The 22839-nt window shown below is 41.7% G+C and overlaps 1 protein-coding gene and 1 long non-coding RNA gene across 2 annotated transcripts in view; one reads left to right on the forward strand and one right to left on the reverse strand.

Annotated features, from left to right (window-relative positions):
- The window catches only part of LOC137646146 (uncharacterized), a 46174-nt gene extending 33203 nt beyond the window's left edge, over positions 1-12971 (forward strand). The window contains exon 3 of the long non-coding RNA XR_011045406.1: positions 11471-12971. This is a non-coding gene — a long non-coding RNA (uncharacterized lncRNA). The remainder of the gene's footprint in view (positions 1-11470) is intronic.
- A 72-nt stretch (positions 12972-13043) lies between these two features.
- Positions 13044-22839, reverse strand: part of LOC137645587 (Parkinson disease protein 7 homolog) — a 420232-nt gene continuing 410436 nt past the window's right edge. The window contains exons 3-5 of the mRNA XM_068378387.1: positions 20723-20792; positions 19357-19476; positions 13044-13705 (exon numbers count right to left, since the gene is read on the reverse strand). Coding sequence (XP_068234488.1) covers positions 13590-13705; positions 19357-19476; positions 20723-20792 — 306 coding nt within the window. The 3' untranslated portion in view covers positions 13044-13589. The remainder of the gene's footprint in view (positions 13706-19356; positions 19477-20722; positions 20793-22839) is intronic.

Here is a 22839-nt window from a genome sequence, read left to right on the forward strand (position 1 = left end):
TCAACAAGAAGTACTTGAGTACCTGGCCACAGGTGGCGCTGGTAAATACACCCCCTTCTAGTATTGTGATAGCTGGCGTATCCCTCCATAGAATTCTGTCGGGCAACGGAGTTGACAGCTACATGATTATCGGGTAAGTATATTCAAAAATTTATTTTATTAATAAAAATAACATTTTTATTTTACATTAGTGGTATGAATTTAATTAGTCTTACTGGTATTTGAGTAACCTTAGTTATAACGGTTAAGTTCCGAGGCACTGCACTAAGAGGTGAATCTGGTGGTTAAAGGAGTATTTTCTTTAGGACTTTAAATTTCCTATTTCTTTCCTTCATGACGTACCTCCTTCAGAGTGCGAGTCATAGAAATAAACTAGATTTCAATAAAATTTGTTATTTCTCTACTCACCTTATGCTCATATACATGCTCACTCCTCCTCACTGACTAATAAGGTCAAGAGCATAGGAGATTAGTTTCAACATTGAGACTGAATTATGTAAACTTTAACCACCAGATGTCACCTTCTTAAGCAAGAATTATGGCATTTTAAAGGGAGGAAAACTGTAAAAAACCATTGCGGGTTACTGTATCGTCGATATTGAGTCGGCTTCAGGGACAGAGCAATATGAACATCAGGCGAGTATAGAAATTACAAATTTTATTATTGAAATTCAATTTTTTATGCAGTTTCATCATTAACATAGATGGTGTGACTTTATAAGTGTTATTTTAATACAAGTGTCTGATAATCTCTTGAGATTCTGATGACATCAGATTTCATCTTATGCAAGTTACATCCCTTGATAAACAAATTACATAATTTATGGGATAATTTTTTAGTTAATCATTAGTATTTCAACATGGGGTGGTGTTGTGATTATGTATGGCAGATGACTGGGCAATGATTTAACTCCATATAACCCCAAAACAGATCTCTAAAAGAATTGCCTTTTAAGGATACTATTATAAGATCAGAATTCAGTTTTCAAATGAATTTTGCGCTTTTGCAGAATTCTCAGTGCTAATATGTATCATATAAGTCTGACTTTATCAACACCTTTAAAGAAATGATACATAATAATTCTATTCATGGCACAGTGGCATACGGTGATAAATTCTTTCATTCTAGTGTACCTTGTTTCGAATATCATTCTCCTGGTCGTCAGCCAATTTTGGGGCTTAGCCGACATCAAACAAATGAAACAAAAAAGGGGACGTCTCCTCTCTACGTTCTTCCCATCTGACAAGGGACTCAACCGAGTTTGGCTGGTACTGCTAGGATGCCACAGCCCACCCTCCCCAGTTATCCACCGCAGATGAAGCTTCATACTGCTGAGTCCCCTACTGCTGCTACCTCCGTGGTCATCCAAGGCACTGGAGGAAGCAGCAGGCTCTCATCTTAATTTGTTGAATAGAAACTTGGTTTATTGAATTCCTTATTCCTGAACTGGATATTAATCTCTGGCACCATTGTTCTATTAGTTCTTTATACATGTTCCATAAGATTTTTCTATAATTCTAAGCATCCTTGCTTTCAGATCTTCCCATCCTGTACTTGGTATGCAATTAATTCTAAGGCTTGCCTTTTCCATCATAAATCTCAACACTACACATTTTAGATTTTTTATTCCAGCTGTATAGTAAATATTATTTTTCAATATTAATCTTACCCGATAATCATGTAGCTGTCAACTCCGGGCGTATCCCTTCCGTAGAATTCTGTCGGGCAACGGAGTTGACAGCTACATGATTATCGGGTAAGTATATTCAAAAATTTATTTTACTAATGAAAATAACATTTTTCAATATTAATCTTACCCGATAATCATGTAGCTGTCAACTCCGTTGCCCGACAGAATTCTACGGAAGGGATACGCCAGGAGTTGACAGCTACATGATTATCGGGTAAGTATATTCAAAAATTTATTTTACTAATGAAAATAACATGTTGTGTTGTAAACTTGTACAGTTAATATTATATTGAACAGGTTGACCAAAGTTTATATATAACATCCATTTTAACATTGCTACTCATCTTAAAATATATATTTTCTATTCATTACTTACATATAGTTTATTTGCTATTTACTTTTCCTCACTGGGTTATTTTTCCCTGTATGAGCCCTAAGGTTTGTAGCATTCTTCTTTTCCAACCAGTGTTGTAGCTTGGCTCTTATTATTAATAATTAGAGTAATTTTATATCTTGATGTGGTCACTTCAATTATTAATTGTTTTGTAAAATCCTTCCTTTTATCATTTCTATTACCAGTGTGTTAATGTCGTGTACACTATTTTCTTCAAAAAACAACTCTAAGATCATTATAAAACATTACTGAAAGTTGTCAAACGTCATCGAACGTAGTTTTCGGTAGGCGGTAGTGCCGTCGGTACACTGTAGACGTTGCTTAATGGTCTTAGTAGCATTCCCAAAGCCCCTTGCTATGCGTGCTTTATATCCGTATACTTTACCCTTGTTCCACTCTTCTATCTTTCTTTCCAATGCGTATTTCAATGTAATTGCAGAATTTTCCCACAGTTGTACTTGGGCAGTGAGTAGCATAATTGTCAAGCTGTCTTGAGTATTATTGATATTAACCAGTTATTTATACTAGTATTTTTTTTTCTAAATATCAATACTCCTATGTTATGCTATCACCAATAAGTGGTTGTTAGTATGAAGGGATCACGTCATTTGGCGAAAAAGTTTTAGTATTCATTTTTGGTTTAGTTTGCCTATTATTGTTGAGGCAAATAATTGGTTTACTTTGCCTATTATTGTTGAGGCAAATAATTCTTGACAGCTGAACGATCCCTGGAGCAATCTGCATTGCTTTCTTTAGACCTTACAAAGATCCCAGAAAGACCTCTTGCTAGAGGAAGAGGTGCTCCAATCGAACGATATAGAGGAAGTCTTACATAGGTCTCCATGTTTCTTCGGCAACATCTTTCTGGTGGAAAAACTTAAACTTCTGTTTCACCCACAGCTGTGGTCCCTAACATAATCCTGTTCTTAGCCAAGGAGAGAAATCATTGGCTGGAATTAAGGATTCCTAAGATGGGAGGAACATTGAAAAAGTTAACAGGTGACTTTGTGATTCTTGAATAGGTCAAGGGTAGTAAATTGAGGAAAAGCAAGAAATCTTGACTGAGCAAATGCCCAATACATATTAAGTAGTGAGATGATATAAACTGATTTTACTCAAATTAACAAAATCATTTAAAACTTGGGATATAGAGAACTTAACCGAAGCATTACAGCTAAGAAAATGTGGTGGTTTTGCATGACTCGCAGGCATGGTGGAGTTAGCCAGTCGTCAGATGATCTCATTATATAGCTATGTTGTCCAGAATTTGTTTAGACAATAATTGTAGGCTTGTAAAAGGGATTAGTTTGACAACACAAGAATTTATTTGCCCATTCCATGAATGTTGAAGTTTAATTTGCATTTGTTCCGTAACCGAAATACAAACCACGCTATTTACAAAGGGTTATTACTTTTAGCGTAGCTGAAATGGCGAGCCATTAGAATTTAACGAGGGTGTATTACCCCCGCGCTAGTTAGCGGGGGGGTAGGGGAGTGGTAGCTAGCTACCCCTCCTCCCCCTCACACACAGGTGAATACTCACTTTCACTTTTGGCTCGGACTGTGACAGACGTGTCTGTCTTGGTCCTCGCTTGGCAGCCATTGTCTGTTTTGTCTTTACTTAATCGCTTACTTTTCTTTTACTCAATATATATGTAAACATGTTTTCATGTTTGTATATATATTTGAGTATAGAAATAAGTAAGTTTCCTTTTCAGATGTGTGTGTGTAGTGTACGATATCTACGTGGAGGCCTCGGCAGTTAGGCCACCACGGCCTAATTTTATGGGTTGCGATCGAGTTTGACTTCGGTCTTTCTCTCTCTCTCTCTCTTGAGGTCGTTCACCCTTTTACTATGTTTTACTACGCCCTTGTAGCTTCCTTCCCGTGTGGGTGGGGTTGCTACGCCGTACATTTTGTCTCAATTAGTTTATGAATCTAATTGTAGTTGTTAATTTTTCAGCTTGTAGAACGATTCCTTTCGGGGTTTTCGTTTTTTTCTTTAGTGTTCATTCATTTTTAAATTACATAATTACATAGTTACATAATTATAATTGTTATAATTCTGTTTTGGTTACAGCTCTCCTTCCGCGAGTGTAAGTGGTTGTGAGGGCACGTGCCTGTTGTGTAATTCTTGTTCCTTTTCCTCGGGATTCCTCTTCGGAGCCTTCCCGGGGGAATGAATGTGTACTAATATTATTTGTTTTATTTTTTTACAGTTACCGATCTAGTTCGTTTCTGTAACATAGCAACGGTGTGAGCTGTCTGGTTGAGTCCTGGGGATTCGGCTGTTGCTGCCTCCCCCCTTGTATTGTCGTCAGGGGCGTGTCTCCTTCTACTGGTAGTACTCCCGTGTCGACGGACAGCTCTCCAGTTCATTTTAGAACAGTCAGGAGGCTTGCCTCCTTGGGCGGATAACTTTCCTTCCGAGGGAAGTTTTTTCCTGTCCAGGCTTGAGCTTTTCCTCTTTTGGGGGGTTCTTCTCTTGCCTTTTTTTCGTGCGACTATGCTCTTGGTGCTGAGCGGTCGCACCTGCAGTTTCGCTCAAGGGGCTGGGCAACTGCAGGAGCTCCTCTTCGGAGGATTGCTCCTTTTAGGTCACTGGCTGACCAGTCTCTTCCACGAAGTGTTTCTCTTTCGTTCGCGAGAGAGTACACTCATAGAGACTCCTCTTCGGAGGTTTCTTCTGTTGCTGTTGCTGTTGGCCTCCCTCGCCGTAAGGCCCACCGTCCGCCTCGTCGTAAGGGCCTCTCATCTCCCTATAAGGGTGCTTGAGGCGCCTTTTTGAATCTCCGTTTGCAGCCTACAACTTCTTTTTCTCGATCTTCCGTCTTGGTGCAGATGGACAGCAGTCTAATCTCGTCTTCCGACGGGCAACGGTCTTCCCGACGGACAACGGTCTTCCCGACGGACAGCGGTCTTCCGACGGACATCAGTCTCCCGGCGGACAACGATCCCTTCGGGGCAAAGGGTTGCCCCCACGGGGGTTCTTCCCTTGCGTGTCAGGGTTTCCCTGCGCGCCCTTCTGTTCGTCAGCGCTCTCCTGTTCGTCAGCGCTTTCAAGATGATCTTCCCTGCGGTTCCTGTTACGTGCCCTGTGCGCCCACGTTCGCCCTCGCGATCTAGAACTTCGGTTCAGGTCGGGGTCAAGGACTCTTCTTTGCGCAGGCTTCCACGCGTAGCCTTCTGCTCGTCAGCGATCATCAGCTCGTCAGCGATCATCAGCTCGCCAGCGATCGTCAGCTCGTCAGCGATCATCAGCTCGCCAGCGATCGTCAGCTCGTCAGCGATCATCAGCTCGCCAGCGATCTCCGGATCGCCCACGTGTGTTACAGCTGGCACGCCAACGTTCTCCAACACTTCTGAAGGAACATGGTTCGCCAGCTACTAGCTCAACTGCGAATGCTGATCGCCATCGCGCGACCCTCAACTGCAGATGCTGATCGCCATCGCGCGACCCTCAACTGTGGATGCTGATCGCCATCGCGCGACCCTCAACTGCGGATGCTGATCGCCATCGCGCGACCCTCAACTGCGGATGCTGATCGCCATCGCGCGACCCTCAACTGCGGATGCTGATCGCCATCGCGCGACCCTCAACTGCGGATGCTGCTCGCCATCGCACAACCCTGAACGATTGCCCGCTTACGCATGCTGCTCCTCATCGCACCACCCTGAACGATCGCCCTCTTGCAGATGCTGATCACCATCGCACCCTTTCACGCGATCATTCACCTGCGCATGCTGCTCGCCATCGCACAACCCTGAACGATTGCCCGCTTTCGCATGCTGCTCCTCATCGCACAACCCTGAACGATCGCCCTCTTGCAGATGCTGATCACCATCGCACCCTTTCACGCGATCATTCACCTGCGCATGCTGCTCGCCATCGCACAACCCTGAACGATTGCCCGCTTTCGCATGCTGCTCCTCATCGCACAACCCTGAACGATCGCCCTCTTGCAGATGCTGATCACCATCGCACCCTTTCACGCGATCATTCACCTGCGCATGCTGCTCGCCATCGCACAACCCTGAACGATTGCCCGCTTTCGCATGCTGCTCCTCATCGCACAACCCTGAACGATCGCCCTCTTGCAGATGCTGATCACCATCGCACCCTTTCACGCGATCATTCACCTGCGCATGCTGCTCGCCATCGCACAACTCTGAACGATTGCCCGCTTTCGCATGCTGCTCCTCATCGCACAACCCTGAACGATCGCCCTCTTGCAGATGCTGATCACCATCGCACCGAATCACGCGATCATTCACCTACACATGCTGCTCGCCATCGCTTACCGCCAGCGATCTTCTTCACCTACGCGGCAGCAAGATCCCTCGCCGTCACGCCCATTCGCCTGCGCGCCTGCGCGATCGCTCGCCTGCGCGCCCGCGCGATCGCTCGCCTGCGCGCCCGCGCGATCGCTCGCCTGCGCGCCCGCGCGATCGCTCGCCTGCGCGCCCTCGCGACCGCTCGCCTGCGCGCCCGCGCGACCACTCGCCTGCGCGCCCCGCGCGACCATTCGCCTTTGCGCGACCGTTCGCCCTCGCGCGACCATAGTTCGCGGCGAATTCCACAGCCGGTGGTAGCAGCAGGGACGCGTGCTCCTAGGCGGCACTCGGGATCACCTCCATCCAAGCACAGGTTGGTAGTGCAGGACGAAGACAGGTCAGTACAGCATTCTTCCCACCTTCTTTTCAGGCAGGAACCGTCGTGTCCTCTCCAAGGATCGCCCGATCCCTTTCACCTTAGCGAGGATTTCGGACTCTGTGTCCTTGGAGCAGCAGACATGGTTTGATCCGCTGGCACGGGCGTTAATGAGGGTTATGAAACCAGCACTCACCGGCCAGGGTAACAAACCAGCGGCTGTCTCTCCTACGCTGAAGAGAAAGAGAGGAGTGGACTTCGTGGTGACTTCCCCCAGGGCGAAGTTGGTTCCCAAGAGGTCGGTCTCGAGGGTCCCCTCTCCTGCACGAGTACTCTCTCCTTCTCCCGCCCTGGAAAATTTTTGGCGGGGGGTCTTTCCGTTGAAGATTTCTCCATCGGACAAGGGGTGACTGCTTACCTCTTCCTCTGGGAGCTTACCAGGTTCTTTCCCTCCTCGGTTACGGCCCGAGGTTTGGTTCAAGGAAGCTACAGGAAGATCAAGGGTACTTTCCTCCTCTCGAGCTCAGGCACCTTGGCCTTTCGTCGTTAAGTATCTACTTGCGGACAAGCTCGATGTTGTACCATCTGGACGCACTGACTGAAGGCTTCCTTCGGGTGTCTCATCTGTGGAGGTCAACGACCTCAGACACCCTTCCATCCTTGAGAAGAGTTTTGTCTTTGCCCAAGGACAGAGACTTAAACATCTGCTGTGCTGAGTAAATCGACTTCCGGTTTCACTCCTCCAAGGCGCTTTCTTCCAGACTCTGCAGGGCTCCAGCTCCCTTTTCTTTCAACCACGTCGGCCTAAGTTATCGGCTACGACAACTGGGACAAGGTGTCCAATTGCAGTTTCCTCCTGTCAGGAACAGATGGCACGGAAGACTCCCCCGGGGGGGCATAGTCCTAAAAGGAGTTCACGAACTCTAGGATTGCAGGTTTTTTTTTTTTTCGCTGGGAGGATGCTTAAGGTTACTCATCCGAATGACAGCTTCCCGATGCCCATTCCCGCACAATCTCTGTGAGTAGCCAAGGATATCGCGCCTGCCGTCTCTGTCAGCGAATTCAGTGTCTCTGAACCTCTATGCCATAGCATCAGCAGAGTTGCCCGGTTGGGCAGAATGATCCATACCTTAGGCGAAGGTCTTCCTTAGGATCATCGACGGCTTCACCCCCGGCCCCCTCAGTCGATCCTTTCTTGTAAGGAAGGATCTGAGAGGGGATGTCCATAGTCGACCTCTCAGCCCTGATCAAGTTTGTCGAACAAACTTCGGCCAGCGTAGACCAGCAGAATCGATCAGACTGGTAACGAGGCGACAGGACTCCTTTAACCCTGGATCGGAAGGACGGGTACTTTCAGTTTCCATTCCATCCATCTTCCAGGGTGCTCGTCGAATTCAGCCTAAACTGCAAGTATTCCTGCTTATGATGCAGTGTGGTTATCCCGCCGTGGCATAGCAGGTTTGTTTCCCCAGAGAACTCTCCCTGCCTTCCTCTTGGCCGCTCAGGTGCAGACTTCCGCCTCCTCTGCTGTTTGGAGGGCTGGTCAACTCCGGTAGGCTCGGGTTTCGACCTTCTTCAGCGCCGGGAAAAGCTTCCGAATGCTGACCATGAGTGTGGGCTCATGGTATTTTGCTTGGAGCCTTCTCTTCCTCTGCCTCAACATCTGAAGTATCTGGCCATGATATTGAGTCAACCGCCTTACCACGTTGGAAACCCCGCTTCTCGTCCGTCCAGCGAGGTTAAGCAACGTCGGTACTTGGATGGGTGACCACCTGGGGACGCCAGATTCTGTTACCACATCCTCCGAGCCTTCCTTTCGGTTGACTGTGGCAAGACTGAGGAGAGTCGCAGTACCTGTTCTCAGTCAAGCAGAGTTTTCAGCCCTACCTTGGAACGTTTCCTAGTTCTTCTTTCCTCATTGACCCGTTTATAGTCCGAACGGTCGCCTCAGGATAAGTTCCATGTGGGGCGATCCAAGTTCCGGTGGCTTCAGGCAATGTTTAACCGGACTCCCTGGCCCTATGGGACCAGCGGAACTATTAAACCTGCAATGGGTGTTGACCTATGGAGCCTCTTGATGGTAGTGGATATTCTCGTCCTTTCCCCACATTCTTGATGCGGTTCTCGGACTCGTCAAAGGAAAGGGGGGGGGGGGCATGTTCCGGTCCAGGCCTATGGTCGAGACCTGAAGGATACCTCTCCATCATTCAGGCAGGCTTAAGGGCCTTAGTCTGGCCCCTCTTCAGATCCTACCGCTCCTGCCAAGTCGCCCCGTTGCGTGTCGACTTCATTCTAACCAGCAGGGGACGCATTTTCACACCTTCACATCTTGCAGTAGAGATACCGGGATGATTGAGATTCTCTCAATTCCACCATCGGCTCTCTCATTCCAGGCAGGGGAATGTTTCTCTCAGACTATCCGAGCAGAGCCTCATAGAGAGAGTGTACCTAAGGGCCTTTGACCTTGGGTAACCAGCAAGTGCTGGTCTGGGGGACCTGATCGCGACAGCTTGGAACCTCAAGCTTCCGCTAGTTTTCCCCCCAGTCTCAGACCCCGAGACTCTGGCAAGATGCATTCCGGTGATGGTGGGACAACTTCGACGCCTGCGTCTTCCCTCCTTTTTGTCTGCGGACAATGGGTCTCAACAAAACCAGGTTGTTTGTCAACCTTTCAATGGGAGAGCTCCACTGGGACTATGCGCAGAACGGTTTCTGGACCCTCTGCTTCCCCTGACGGAACTCCCGGGAGAGCTTCTCCCACGGCGCAGACTACTCAAGCAACCACACTGCGACATCTCTCCCGAACCGGGGCGTCGCTTCGGCTTCATGCCTGGAGACACTACGCTTCCTCCTCTAGAAGAGACAACCCGCTACAGTCGCGGTACGGAGGTCGCGTCATCTGCGATAGTCATCCACAGGGGTCTCCCAGGCAAAGTGAAGAGTCTAAGGTGGTTGGTGCCGTGGGAGATATACCTCTTCCCGTGAGGCCTCTTCTCCAGCAATAACGGTCTTATTGCCTTTCGGCGGGAGGAAACTCCTTTCCGCTCTTGGCAATGAAGCCTGTCGCTCAGCCTTTCCCTGACCTTCAGGCTTAAAGGAATAACTTTTTCCTGCCCGCTGGATCTATCCTCGCTCATGCGAAGCTACGATCGTCCCTGCCCTAGTCGGAGGAAGACCTCCAACTTGGAGCATGGCTCGGACTTTTAGTCCTTTAAGAGATCTTCTCAATACCCTTTTATGACAGGCCTCGGATTGTATTCCGCCTTGGGTCTTCTGCTCACTCTGGCCACGGCCAGTGTGTAAGCAATCTTCTTGGTCTCTTACTACTCCCCCCCTTTCTAAGGAAGAGGGGAAGGCAACATTCAGGCTCGCTCCTGAGTTGTTGGCTAGACTCAGAATCTGAGGGTCCCGACCCTTCGGTCCGATTCATTCAAGATTTTGAGTCTCCATTCTGTGTCTGATGTCCCAAGACCTTCTCTTTCTTGCCAGTACAGGAATCGAGAGGTTAGCGCTGGGAACAGCTGCAGTTTGGCCTCAGTTGCAGCCGATTTGGGAACACAAGGAGGACATGGGGGGAGAGTCACCAGTATACCTCTTCAGCCCGGACTCAAGGACATTCATCTCGACCTGTCTTCAGACCCTCCCCCGTCACGTCGCCCTACAGCACGATGTTGGATACATCGCAACGTCCCTCGCCTTCGAGTAATACTACTCTGTGACGCAGGTGCTACAAGCTGGAGTCTGGAAGCGTCTGATGACCTTCGCAGCCCGCTTCCTGCAGGGCGTGACCCACAGGAGTCTCGATACGTTTTCTATCGCTCTGTGGTGGCTACACAACAGCTGGTCTAACCTCAGGCTCCTTTTTGGACAGGTAGCAGAAGGTTGAGGGCATTGTTATCAGGTTTTAGTCTGCATGAACGAAAGAAGTATGTCTGGCCCTTACTTCTTTCTTCATCATCCCCTCTACGGGGAAGCAGCATCCTGGTCTCTGCATAGCTGACCTCGAACCTCTGCAGGTAAACCATGCTTCCTTGTGTTCCGAGTATTGAGTCAATACTGTCGCGTCCCCCATACCCTGACGAGGTGGTATTGGGAACGTCCTAACCCAGAGTTCCTTCTGGAACTCCAGGTCAACTGCCTAGGACGGGTCACACTTCTTCCTTCACACACAAGCTTACGTAGGCCACATGGTTCCTTGCGGTGCAAGGAACTTGTGAGGTGCAGGGACTCCTTTTCTCGAGTGCGACTCACTCGGATTCTGAGTCCCCGGGTAAAGCCAAAGCCAGTATGGCTGGGGACTTTCCACCCTTCCTAAGGGATAAGTCACCCTTTGTAAATAGCGTGGTTTGTATTTCGGTTACGGAACAAATGACAAATTCGAAGATAATTTGTATTTTTCCTAACCATACAAACCTTAGCTATTTACACATATTTGCCCGCCAGCCCTGTCCCCCAAGACAAGTCCTACCTCTAAGTGAAAGTGAGTATTCACCTGTGTGTGAGGGGGAGGAGGGGTAGCTAGCTACCACTCCCCTACCCCCCCGCTAACTAGCGCGGGGGTAATACACCCTCGTTAAATTCTAATGGCTCGCCATTTCAGCTACGCTAAAAGTAATAACCCTTTGTAAATAGCTAAGGTTTGTATGGTTAGGAAAAATACAAATTATCTTCGAATTTGTCATGTTTTATTTGAATTAAGTTTTAATACAAACTATATTTTCTTTTTCATTTCAGGTGGTCACATAACACAGGACAATCTAAGGTCAGCATTAAAGGTATTGGATACATCTACCCTGCGGACTTTCGTTTGTGGTCCTCCGCCAATGATTGAGAACATCAAGGATAACCTTTTGGTTTGTGGTTTATCACGAAACCAAATTTTATATGAAAAGTGGTGGTAGCTCCTCAAAAACATTTTGTATATATATGTACAGAACTGCGTTACATTTTTCATAGATTTTATTTACAGTACAGTACTAGGATTCAGTAGTAAGGAATCGCACACTTTAAACTCAGGAATTTAATCATTCAGATATACTTCCGTTGCCGAAGTGAAAAGATTACATAATTATATGTAATGAATTCATGTTGACAATTAGTGCTGGAAACTCTGAATGATTATACCAAGGCTTATAAAATGAGCCTTTTAATGCCTGAATCTATCCCAGTTTTCATACACAGGAGGAAAGATTAGGCCTTAAACTTTCTGGAAGGGATAAATCTACTTCCGGGAAGATGTTTTACAGGGAATATAAAGCGTGGCAGAATGTAAGGTCCCTTAAACTTGGTATTTTTTTTATCTTGAAAAACATTTAGTTAACCAATAAGATTTATTGGGCTTAATACAGTGTAGAATAATATCGAGGTCCCTTTTTCTTGGTATTTTTGCTGTTTATCTTGCAAAAAAAAATTTAGTTAAACAATTTGATTTATAGAGCTAGTTAAAATCCAGTGTAGAATAATATCGAGGTCCCTTTTTCTTGGTATTTTTGCTGTTTATCTTGCAAAAAAAAATTTAGTTAAACAATTTGATTTATCGAGCTAGTTAAAATCCAGTGTAGAGTAATTTTGAGGTCCCTTTTTCTTGGTATTTTTGCTGTTTATCTTGCAAAAAAAAATTTAGTTAAACAATTTGATTTATAGAGCTAGTTAAAATCCAGTGTAGAGTAATTTTGAGGTCCCTTTTACTTGGTATTTTTTCCTTTTTTCCTGAAAAACATTTAGATAAGTAATTCAATTTATTAGACTTGTCAAAATTTAGGGTATAGTAATATTGAGCCGAACCGAGCTTGCCAGAATTGCTAGGAGGCTGTACCAAGTGGGTGTCTCAAAATTTCCAGAAAGGAGCTTCGTCCTGAGTAGAAATACCCAAAACATCTACCTGGCCCAAATTTTCACCTTCATTTAGGGCCAGACTACCTCTAAGAATAGGACTCTGCAATTTTGTTAAAACATTTTTACACTTGAATAAAAAATAAACATTATACAAACATCTTATTTGGGATGGGCTTAACCTCATCATGTCTGGTATGAACAATGTTGCTCATATATCATACATAACCCTGGCACTTCCCCAATTTTAGGGGGTAGCCGACATCAAACAATTGAAACCAAAAAAGGGGACCTTTCCTCTCTACATTCCTCCCAGCCTGACAAGGGACTCAGCCGAGTTCAGCTGGTACTGCTAGGGTGCCACAGCCCAACCTCCCCTGTTATCCACCATAAATGAAGCTTCATAACACTGAATTCCCTACTATATATATAATAAAAATAACAGTTAAATTTTAAGAGTAATTAAACAAACAAAATGATTCTTAATTTATTCCTTAGAAACTTAGGAAATATCTAACATGCTGACAGTTGTTACAGTGAATTTAATCATGAATAAGGCCACCATCGTCAAATACTCTTTGAAAGTCTTCATGTTTACCAATGGCAATTCATTTCAGAATTCTAGAAATATTGGCTAAATAAACAAACATTCTGCATCCTCATCAAGCCAACAATTAATGCTGCATGTTAAGTAATACTGTGCATAAGATTTTTGAATCCTGAAAAAAGTGAAAAGTTTATCATCTTCAATCTCAAGAGTGTAAGAAAACTAATAGTATTCATTCAGAAAATTAACCAAATTATGAAACTAAGGCTATTGCACATCCATAATTACCCAATCACATATTGGGTATGCAATTTTCCTTAAAATATCACAAATCCTATAACAGGTAAAGAAGAGATTTTCGGTTTTGGTTTAATAACGACAAGCAAGCGCTGCACAGTACATCATATATTAATAGCAAATGGAAAATACCGTACAGTAAAATATCACATTAGCAAAACTTCGAAGAGTTTTCTCTTAAAGCAGCAGCCCGCTGGCAACAGTTTTTCGCTTCTCTGCCGACACGAGCTTCTCCACCAAAGCGAGGGCAAAATCAAAGGCCGTTCCGGGGCCTTGGGACGTTATAAGTTGACCTGAAAAATAAAGAAAAAATAAGGATATAACGTTACAAGAAATCACCAAAAAGTTTGAATGAAATTTGCCTCTTCGTCACTAAAGAATAAAACTTGTAAAGAAAGGACAAGACTATTTCATACAAATAAACTAGTATTCCCTTGACACCTTGATGAGGGCTTCTTCTTTCTTACAAGTATTAAGACGCCAAGTGTAACATTAAATGTAGTCCTCGAAGTAATAAAGGCATAATGAAGATTTTGTTCATCAAAATTAATTCTGTATGTGCTGAAAGAATATTGTAATTAGCCTAATCTCTTGCTTTAAAAACTTTTAGACCATATCAATTTGCTATAAAGTATTCAAAAGTAGCTACAGTGGGTTATATATGTATGAATATTAAAGTCCTGTTAAAACCACCAGTCCCTCTTCAGTTAGGGAATCTATTCAACAAAGGCTTCTCCTTTTAGCTCTTTGTGTGAGCCCAAGTCTCGCATTGCAACTCTGTCTTAAAATTATTCACATTGTAAGGGACAAGAGATAATTCGCTTCCTTAACATTTCCTTAAAAATAGAAAACTGTAATTGCTAGCTTCGTACTATATTGGGTGTCAACCATTTTTTTATCACATGATCCGTGTGCAGAGGCCAGTTCTACAGTGAAAATGGGTGTAATGTCAGCTGATATAGCCAAAATGCTAAAATAGTTTATTAGTCGTCTAAATTTTCTATTCTACAGGCATCAAACTTATGCTGAAACATTGAAAATTATGAAGAAATATTTTCAGCTTAATTATAACATTTCCCTCAAGGCCTTTCAGCTATATGCAATGGTCAGGATGATCTTTATATCAAACCTTGTAAGTTGCATACATCAGAAGTGAGGATTTGAATATAATTACTGTATTTACAGGACAGTTCCTCTCTACTAATATCGAAAGAATTTCACTACAACTAAGATTGCAACTTCCGAGATGTCTAAAGAATAAATTTACTAGAAGCCACAGAGAATAATCTGACACCTGCCTCTTTTAGCTTGGACTGACAAGTTTACTAGTCATATTAGACTTGACTTGACGAGAGTGATTCAACATTACTAATTAAATAAAGAAATCATCTAAAATAGTATCTTTTAGTAGAAATACTTCTATAAATGACAACTAATTGTTACTCTAGATACACAAAATTTACATAGTTGTAGACTGTAATTATGTCTGGTTAATAAAGTCATGTCCAATACAGAATGATGCAAAGGTTGTTTTGGTTTTTGCATTTCTAGTCAGACATTTATACTTACTCCTTTAATTCTCATACAATTGCTATGAGTGACAAACTGTAGCTACCGTTAAAGTAATGCTAAATTCTAACTATTTGAATAAAATGTTCACTTGAACTTCCAGGAAGGTATATTTCAACCTAAGAAAATTAACCATCACCTGAAGCAGTAAAGTCATATTATGATAGAACACCTCTGACTTATCTTCATGTGAACTGGCATTGATTGGCTCCTTGCAACTTTTTTTTAGGTCCAGAGTAACTATAATTGAGAAAATATTTTCCGCGACCACATTTTAGAAGAAATGTTCCCAAAAATATTTCTGCAACTACAATAAACTTGATATTGTTATTTCATATACAGTACTCTACTAATTTTAAGGGGAGAAAGGTTCCCATACAATTTTTTTCCCATTTTCATAAACAGTATTTTCATATAATGATATTGTGAAGCTTCGAAGCTAATGCAATGAATGTGACACATTCAGAATTTCAAATATTTCTCTACCTCTTTCTATATTGAGTCACAATGCAAATGAGTTCAGTTCCACTATAGACAGATGTTTGGGGACACCCGTAAACTGCAACAGGTTTTTTAAGATATAAGACCTTGACTTGATTATGACAGCCAACCAATAGCAACATTTTGTCTGCATTGAAACCCTGACTAAGCTTGTGGTAACCTGCGTTTTCTCTCATCCATTTATGAGGTGGATCCATAAGAGTTAATAATGGAATCTAGAAAAATTGGATAGTGATCACTCCCATGAAAAGTCATATAGTAACAAGAAGTGGTGTATATAGATGCTATATGAATATATGGCCACTTCAGTAACAAAATTATTATTAGAGTTGATTATATGGAATGTATTATTATTATCATTATTATTATTATTAACTCAGATACAACCCCAGTTGGAAAAGCATTATGCCATAAGCCCAAGGGCTCCAACAGGGAAAAATAGCCCAGTGTGGAAAGAAAATAGGGAAATAAAGTATATGAGAAGTAATGAACAATTAAAATAATATATTTTAAGAACAGTAACAACATTAAAACAGATCTTTCCTATATAAACTATAGAGAGACTTATGCAGCCTGTTCAACATAAAGACATTTTCTACAAGATTGAACTTTAGAAGTTCTACCGATTCAACTACCCAACATTCCACAACTTGGTCACAACTGGAATAAAACTTCTAGAATACTGTGTAGTAATGAGCCTTATGATGGAGAAGGCATGACTATTAGAATTAACTCTATCCCTGGTTTTACAAACAGGATGGTACTGTCCGGGAAGATCTGAGTGTAAAGAATGATCAGAATTATGGAAAATCTTAGGAAACATGTAGAACAAACTAATTGAACAACGGTGCCAGAGATTAATATCTATACCAGGAATAAGAAATTTTAATCAACAGCTGAAGACCAGAAAGAACAAAGCTCAAAATAAGGTATAATGAAAGAATTAAAACACTTCTTCAGAATAGATTGTGCAATTGAAGATACAGACCTAATGTTTTTCTCAAGGTAAATTTGCTGTTGAGAATCAACCCTAAAATTTTGAAAGATTCATACAGTTAAAGAAATATCAATGCTGAGATCTGGATATTGGGGGGCCACTGTCCTTGACCTACTTAGAATCATACTTTGAGTTTTGTTAGGCTTCGACTTCATGCCCCATAATTTGCACTATGCACTAATTTTAGCTACATATCTATTAACGGATTCAGCAACCCTAGATTTACATTCAGGAGAAGGAATCAATGCAAAAAGTGTAGCATCATATGCAATTCGATTGTTTTTTAGGCCAAACCACATGTCATGTGAATATAGTATGAAAAGTAATGGGCCAAGAACACTACCCTGAGGAACACCAGATGTTACATTCCTATGCCAACTATGGTGCCCATCAACAACAACTCTTTGCGATCTATTACTTAAAAATTCAATAATGATGCTAAGAAAGGACCCACACAATCCCAACCGTGTGAGTTTGAACCAACATGGGCCTCATGATTAATATGGTCAAAGGCAGCACTAAAATCAAGGCCAATCATGCAAACTTCCTGACCACAATCAAGGGTTTTCTGTACAGCATTGGAGATTGTAAGAGGGGCACCACATGCTCCAAGGCTTTTACGAAAGCCAAATTGCAAACTAGGGAACAAATGATTACAGTGCCTTCAGCACACCTATTCAGACGTTTTGGCAAAAGGCTTTCAAAAACTTTATATATGGGAGTCATGGAAATTGAGCAGTAATCAGCTGGATTTGAGCTACCACAAATGCATACTGTATACATAATGGAGTAACATTACCAATTCTCCAAGTGCTGAAAGAACCTCTTCTTGATAAGTTGCATTAAAAACATAACTTTAGAGCTAAGAAATCTGCAGTCTTTATAGAAAAAAAAACAAAGGAATAATTCAATTTGTCTACACCTCCATAAGCATCAAGGTCCATCAAGCTAGTTAGCTCAGCTTCAGGAAAACAGGAATGAGGAAGATAAGTTTGTCATTACCCTGCTCACTGTCCAACATATCACCATTACCCTGCTTACTATCGAACATATCAGCCAAAAAGGTTGCCTTTTCCTTTGAACAGTGAGTGACAGAGCCATTTGGTTAAAGTAGAGGAGTGCAGATTTAATGGTAGCCCACCACTTAAGGTCCAGGGGATGTACCTGAAGGGTTTCTTTTAAGGTTAAATTGTTTTCCTTTACAATTGAAGGACAAACTGTCTGAGCAAAAACTCAAAAGCTGAATAGTTATTCCAAGTTAAATCTGATCTGTTACCTTTCCAAATATGATAGGCCTCCTGTTTCCCTAAATAAGAACGTCTACAGTCATCACTGAACCAGGGTGTCTTTCACTCAGTACCTTAGTACACAAGAATGGATACGCCTATCAATTATGTTGACGTGATTCTTATTCAAAGGAAAAACAGGCTCAACAATATTATACATTTGTGACCAAAACCACGCCCTAAAGATCACTCAAAATGCCATTCCAGTCTGCTTGAGATTTTATATAAATCTTGAATGAGTATGATGCATCTGGGACAGGCTTCTCAGTCTTCACTACTAATGAAATCAAGGCATGATCAGATGTCCCACCAAGAGAACCAGCCTGACTTGTTAAAATGCCATGAGGGTCGGTGTATTATTATTATTATTATTACTATCCAAGCTACAACCCTAGTTGGAAAAGCAAGATGCTATAAGCCCAGAGGCTCCAACAAGATACAGTATCTTGGCACACTTGTTGAATGATGGCAGTAATGTTATTAAAACATCAAACATGATGCAATACACCACTTCTACACAGTTACCAGACCTGCGAGTAGCTTCACTTATGATTTGCTCACAGCCTGATTCAGTGGCAAAGTCCAAAGCTCTTAAGCAATGGCTATCAGTACGAGAAACAGAATTTAATCACTCCTTATGGTGAGCGTTGTAATCACCAACAAAATTAAAACAGGCCTTTCTTTCATCTTCTTGTACCTTAGCCATAATGGTAAGAAGACAGTCATAGATAGAATCCATTAAATGGAAGAAGATAGGATTTATGAACATAAGGTAACAGAGATTGATCAGCCAGATGGAAGAAAGGAAACAAGAATCGAGGAGAAGTAGGATATAAAGCAAGCAAGTGCAGCTAAGAGCCAAATGCTACAAAGACTCTAATCATTGCCACAGTGGAATGTGTGAAGTAAACTGATGGAAGTAGTGTATCTTGGGAAAAGGAAAAAAACATGGCACAAAAGAATTATAGTACTGTACTCTTAGTTCAAGGGAATAGATGTCTCTTTGGTTCACTGAATAATTTACGGAACTTAAAGAAAACAAAATGCTAACATCGCTACCAAATCGTCAATTATCATTTCAAGTAAGCACAGCCTTGTTTTAGCTTAAAAAACAATACTGTAGACCAATCTCTGAAAAGATCATATTATGACTATAACTTTTACATGTTCCAACTTAACGACAATCACTTCGAAAAACACTGGGCAAAAAACTTATCAACTTTGCGGTCAAGTCCAAAACAGAAGGATGACCTGGTGAGCGCGAGTGGTAGGTGTCGGTAGGGTATCCCAACTGTATTCTCTAGGGCCTGTCACGGCCCTCCCCCTTTGATGAAGGGATTATCTAAATGGGAGACAGCCTGTGAATAGTGTTTTACAAACGCCCTTTTTAGATATACGACACCAACAAGGTGCTCGCGCGAGGGTTGTAACCTCTGCATTCCATGCTTTTAATTTTCTCTGGTATATTTGGAAGATTTATATCAGAAAAAGTACAAAGAAGGACTTTTTCGCCGGGCGTCACAGGTCTCTCCCCAGAAATAGAATGAACCCAACATGTATTTTAAAGAACTATTCCCTGTATGTCACTCACCATCAACCACCACCTTGTCTGGCTGGAACGTGTTCTTTCCATCAGGGAATTTCTTTTCCAAAGAAGGGTAGCAGGTCACCTTCTTTCCCTCTCCATGTGCTGGGAGGCAGACCGCAGGAGCTGGGGAAAATAAAAACTAATTAGTAAATTCAAAATTAATCTAGTAAATTGTCATTATGGGTTGTGAAGTTTCTATATTATTATTATTATTATTATTACTATCCAAGCTACAACCCTAGTTGGAAAAGCAAGATGCTATAAGCCCAGGGGCTCCAACAGGGAAAAATAGCCCAGTGAGGAAAGGAAATAAGGAAATAAATAAATGAAGAGAACAAATTAACAATAAATCATTCTAAAATAAGTAACAACGTCAAAACAGACATGTCATATATAAACTATTAACAACATCAAAAACAAATATGTCATAAATAAACTAAAAAAAGACTCATGTCCACCTGGTCAACAAAAAAGCATTTGCTCCAACTTTGAACTTTTGAAGTTCTACTGATTCAACAACAAATTTTGCCAGATTTCTTTGAAAACATGACAATCTACCTCTAATGTCTTTAAAAAGTTGAACGAACTGATACCAAGATATAAAAAGCCATCGTCATATAGCAAAATTTAAAGTCCAATAACCCCGATTCATTAGGCAATGCTGTTTTTGTTACTATGATTTAGTGGATATAATGTTTTATTCTATTTTAGGTGAACCATGATAGAAAAAGCACCATGATTAACCCTTTTACCCCTAGGCTATTTGGAAATTTCCAACCCTTAACCCCCAGGGGCTATTTTTTTCAAGCACATTTTGCAGTAATTTTTATTTTAAATTTCTCTAACAGCCTTTATTTTCATCATAGAGAGGTCAGGTTGGTCTCATTCTCTTGGAAAATGCCTGAATTTTCTCAACAAATTATGAAAAATATGAAAAAAAAAAAATTTTATAGCATTTTTTTTGCAAGGAAGTACTGGTACGTCCATGGGGGTAATGTTTTTTTAAATGTACCAGTACGTCCTTTGGGGGTAAAAGGGTTAAAAATATGGATATAAATCAAACCTAAAAATAACTTAAAACTATAGTAAATTTAAAAGATAAACTTGTACTTTTCCTGGCTATACAACCCTCAGTCCTTTACAGAGACGATTCACCGTGTGACAATCATCTACAATTCTACACGAAGGAAAATGACCTGTACTCGCATATGCACAATATTCCCATCAGGTAAGAATTGAAGAGAGAAACTACAGGAAGTCATTTTCCAGAACCACTAGATAGCTCTGGCTAACTTTCCAATTTAGTCTATTTGATATCGAAGTTGCTGGAAAATCGCAAATTGAAAACAAAATATCATGTAACACTTACCAGCACATATGGCTCCAATAACTCGCCCAGCCTTCTCTTGCTCGACCACGAGAGCTTTTGCTTCCTCACTCTGTAAAATAAAATAAAGTTATTTTTCCTGAAATCACAAATACTACATACCGTATAACGAGATCTTATAGGGACAGATCAGTTCTTCAAAGTAACGCATAGTAAAATCTAATTACTAATACTTTTCAAGAAAGACTACAGTCTATCAGTGCCATATTATTAATGCTTTTTTTTTATTAGGCAACCTTTGCTAGTAGATATATTTTGGATAAATATCTAATTATCAATGAAAAGTTTAAACACCATAGAAGCAAATCCATTATGTTAACTGTGTAAAGTGTGGCTCTTCTTACACAAGTAAAATCATATGGCAATACTGTGAGCCATGCAATATCATCAAGTTTTAATCCGAATTGCATGAAGAGTGAAAAATGGGTAAGTAAGAGGTACCAAAAGCTAAGTTGTGGGTGTGTAAGAAAGCACAGATAATTTACCTAGGGAGAAACCACCTTAAGTCAAATTATGAGTTAATACCAAGTATAGTAGTTACTTTTCTGTGAATGCTTTTAATTGTCAGTAGATATCTTGGTACACTTGTTGAATGATGGCAGTGATGTTATTAAAACATCAAACATGATGCAATATACTACCTCTACACAGGTAACTGGAGTCTTGGCAAGAGATACAGCACTTAGGTGTCTATTTACCCTGTCATATTACCAAACTTTTTGATTGCGTACCATGACTTCCCCACAGAAATGGTCAAGAAACCAACCACTAAAGAATTTACCCTAAACTAAACATAGAAAAAAACCATTATCACAAGAAGATACTGCAGCTGCTCTGTATGTTCAACCACCCTCAAGAGTTTGAATAACAAAATATTCTTACTAAATTTCTGGCCTCCACAAGGCACTAGAAGAGTTGGAAGACCCAGGCCTACATGGCTGAGGATTATGAAGTGTGAAGTAGGAGATGATGAATGGAGAAGTATTGAAGATAGCCAGAGACGACTGGAGAAATCTAACCGAAGCCCTTAGCGGCAATAGGCATAGGAGATGATGATGACGATGAAATTTCTGGCCAAGTAACCTACAGTAATACCTTAGGATATGCAAGTTTCTGTTTACAAAAACTTATCATGCAAAACAACATATGAAGATTTTTTTTGCCTCATATTACATAATACTCAGGATACGAAGTGAAATTTGCACTGTTAGGTTAGGTGTATTGAATGATGTATGTTGCATAAGATTTTTCACAACTCTGACCATCCTTTACATTCAGATCTCCCTGGACAATTCTATCCTATTCGTAATACTAGGCAGGCAGTTAATTCTAATAGCCAGGCCTTCTCCATCACCAGGCTCAATACTACGCAGTACTCTAGAAGTTTTATTCCAGCTGTGACCAAGTTGTGGAATGATCTTCCTAATCGGGTGGTTGAATCAGTAGAACTTCAAAAGTTCAAAGTTGGAGCAAATGCTTTTTTGTTGACCAGGCAGACATAGTCTTTTTATAGTTTATTTATGACATATTTGTTTTTGATGTTGTTGATAGTTTATTATATGACATGTCTGTTTTGACGTTGTTTCTTATTTTAGAATGTTTTATTGTTAATTTGTTCTCTTCATTTATTTATATCCTTATTTCCTTTCCTCACTGAGCTATTTTTCCCTGTTGGAGCCCCTGGGCTTATAGCATCTTGCTTTTCCAACTAGGGTTGTAGCTTGGATAGTAATAATAATAATAATAATAATATTTCATTACACGAAAAAATCCTGTTACAAAAGCCACTCCGGAACGAATAAATTTTGTATCGTGAGGTATTACTGTATACAAGATGTCAGTTCCAGGAGTGGATACCCGTTGCTAGAAGACCGGTGGGAAAACCCCATAAGAGATGGAAGGACCATTGCGATGGGTATTACTAACAGGGGTTCTACTATTTATGAGGTTGAGAAGCAGGAAATTTACTTACATAGACCTAACTGAAGAAGATTCTACAATTCCAGACAAGACGACTGATAAGCTTTTAGCTTACCTGGCATCTGGTGAAAAGCCAAGGTACAGTGGATACAGAGGTAAAAACTTTCACCAGTGTTTCC

This window comes from Palaemon carinicauda, chromosome 8, assembly GCF_036898095.1.
Source record: "Palaemon carinicauda isolate YSFRI2023 chromosome 8, ASM3689809v2, whole genome shotgun sequence".
NCBI lineage: Eukaryota > Metazoa > Arthropoda > Malacostraca > Decapoda > Palaemonidae > Palaemon > Palaemon carinicauda.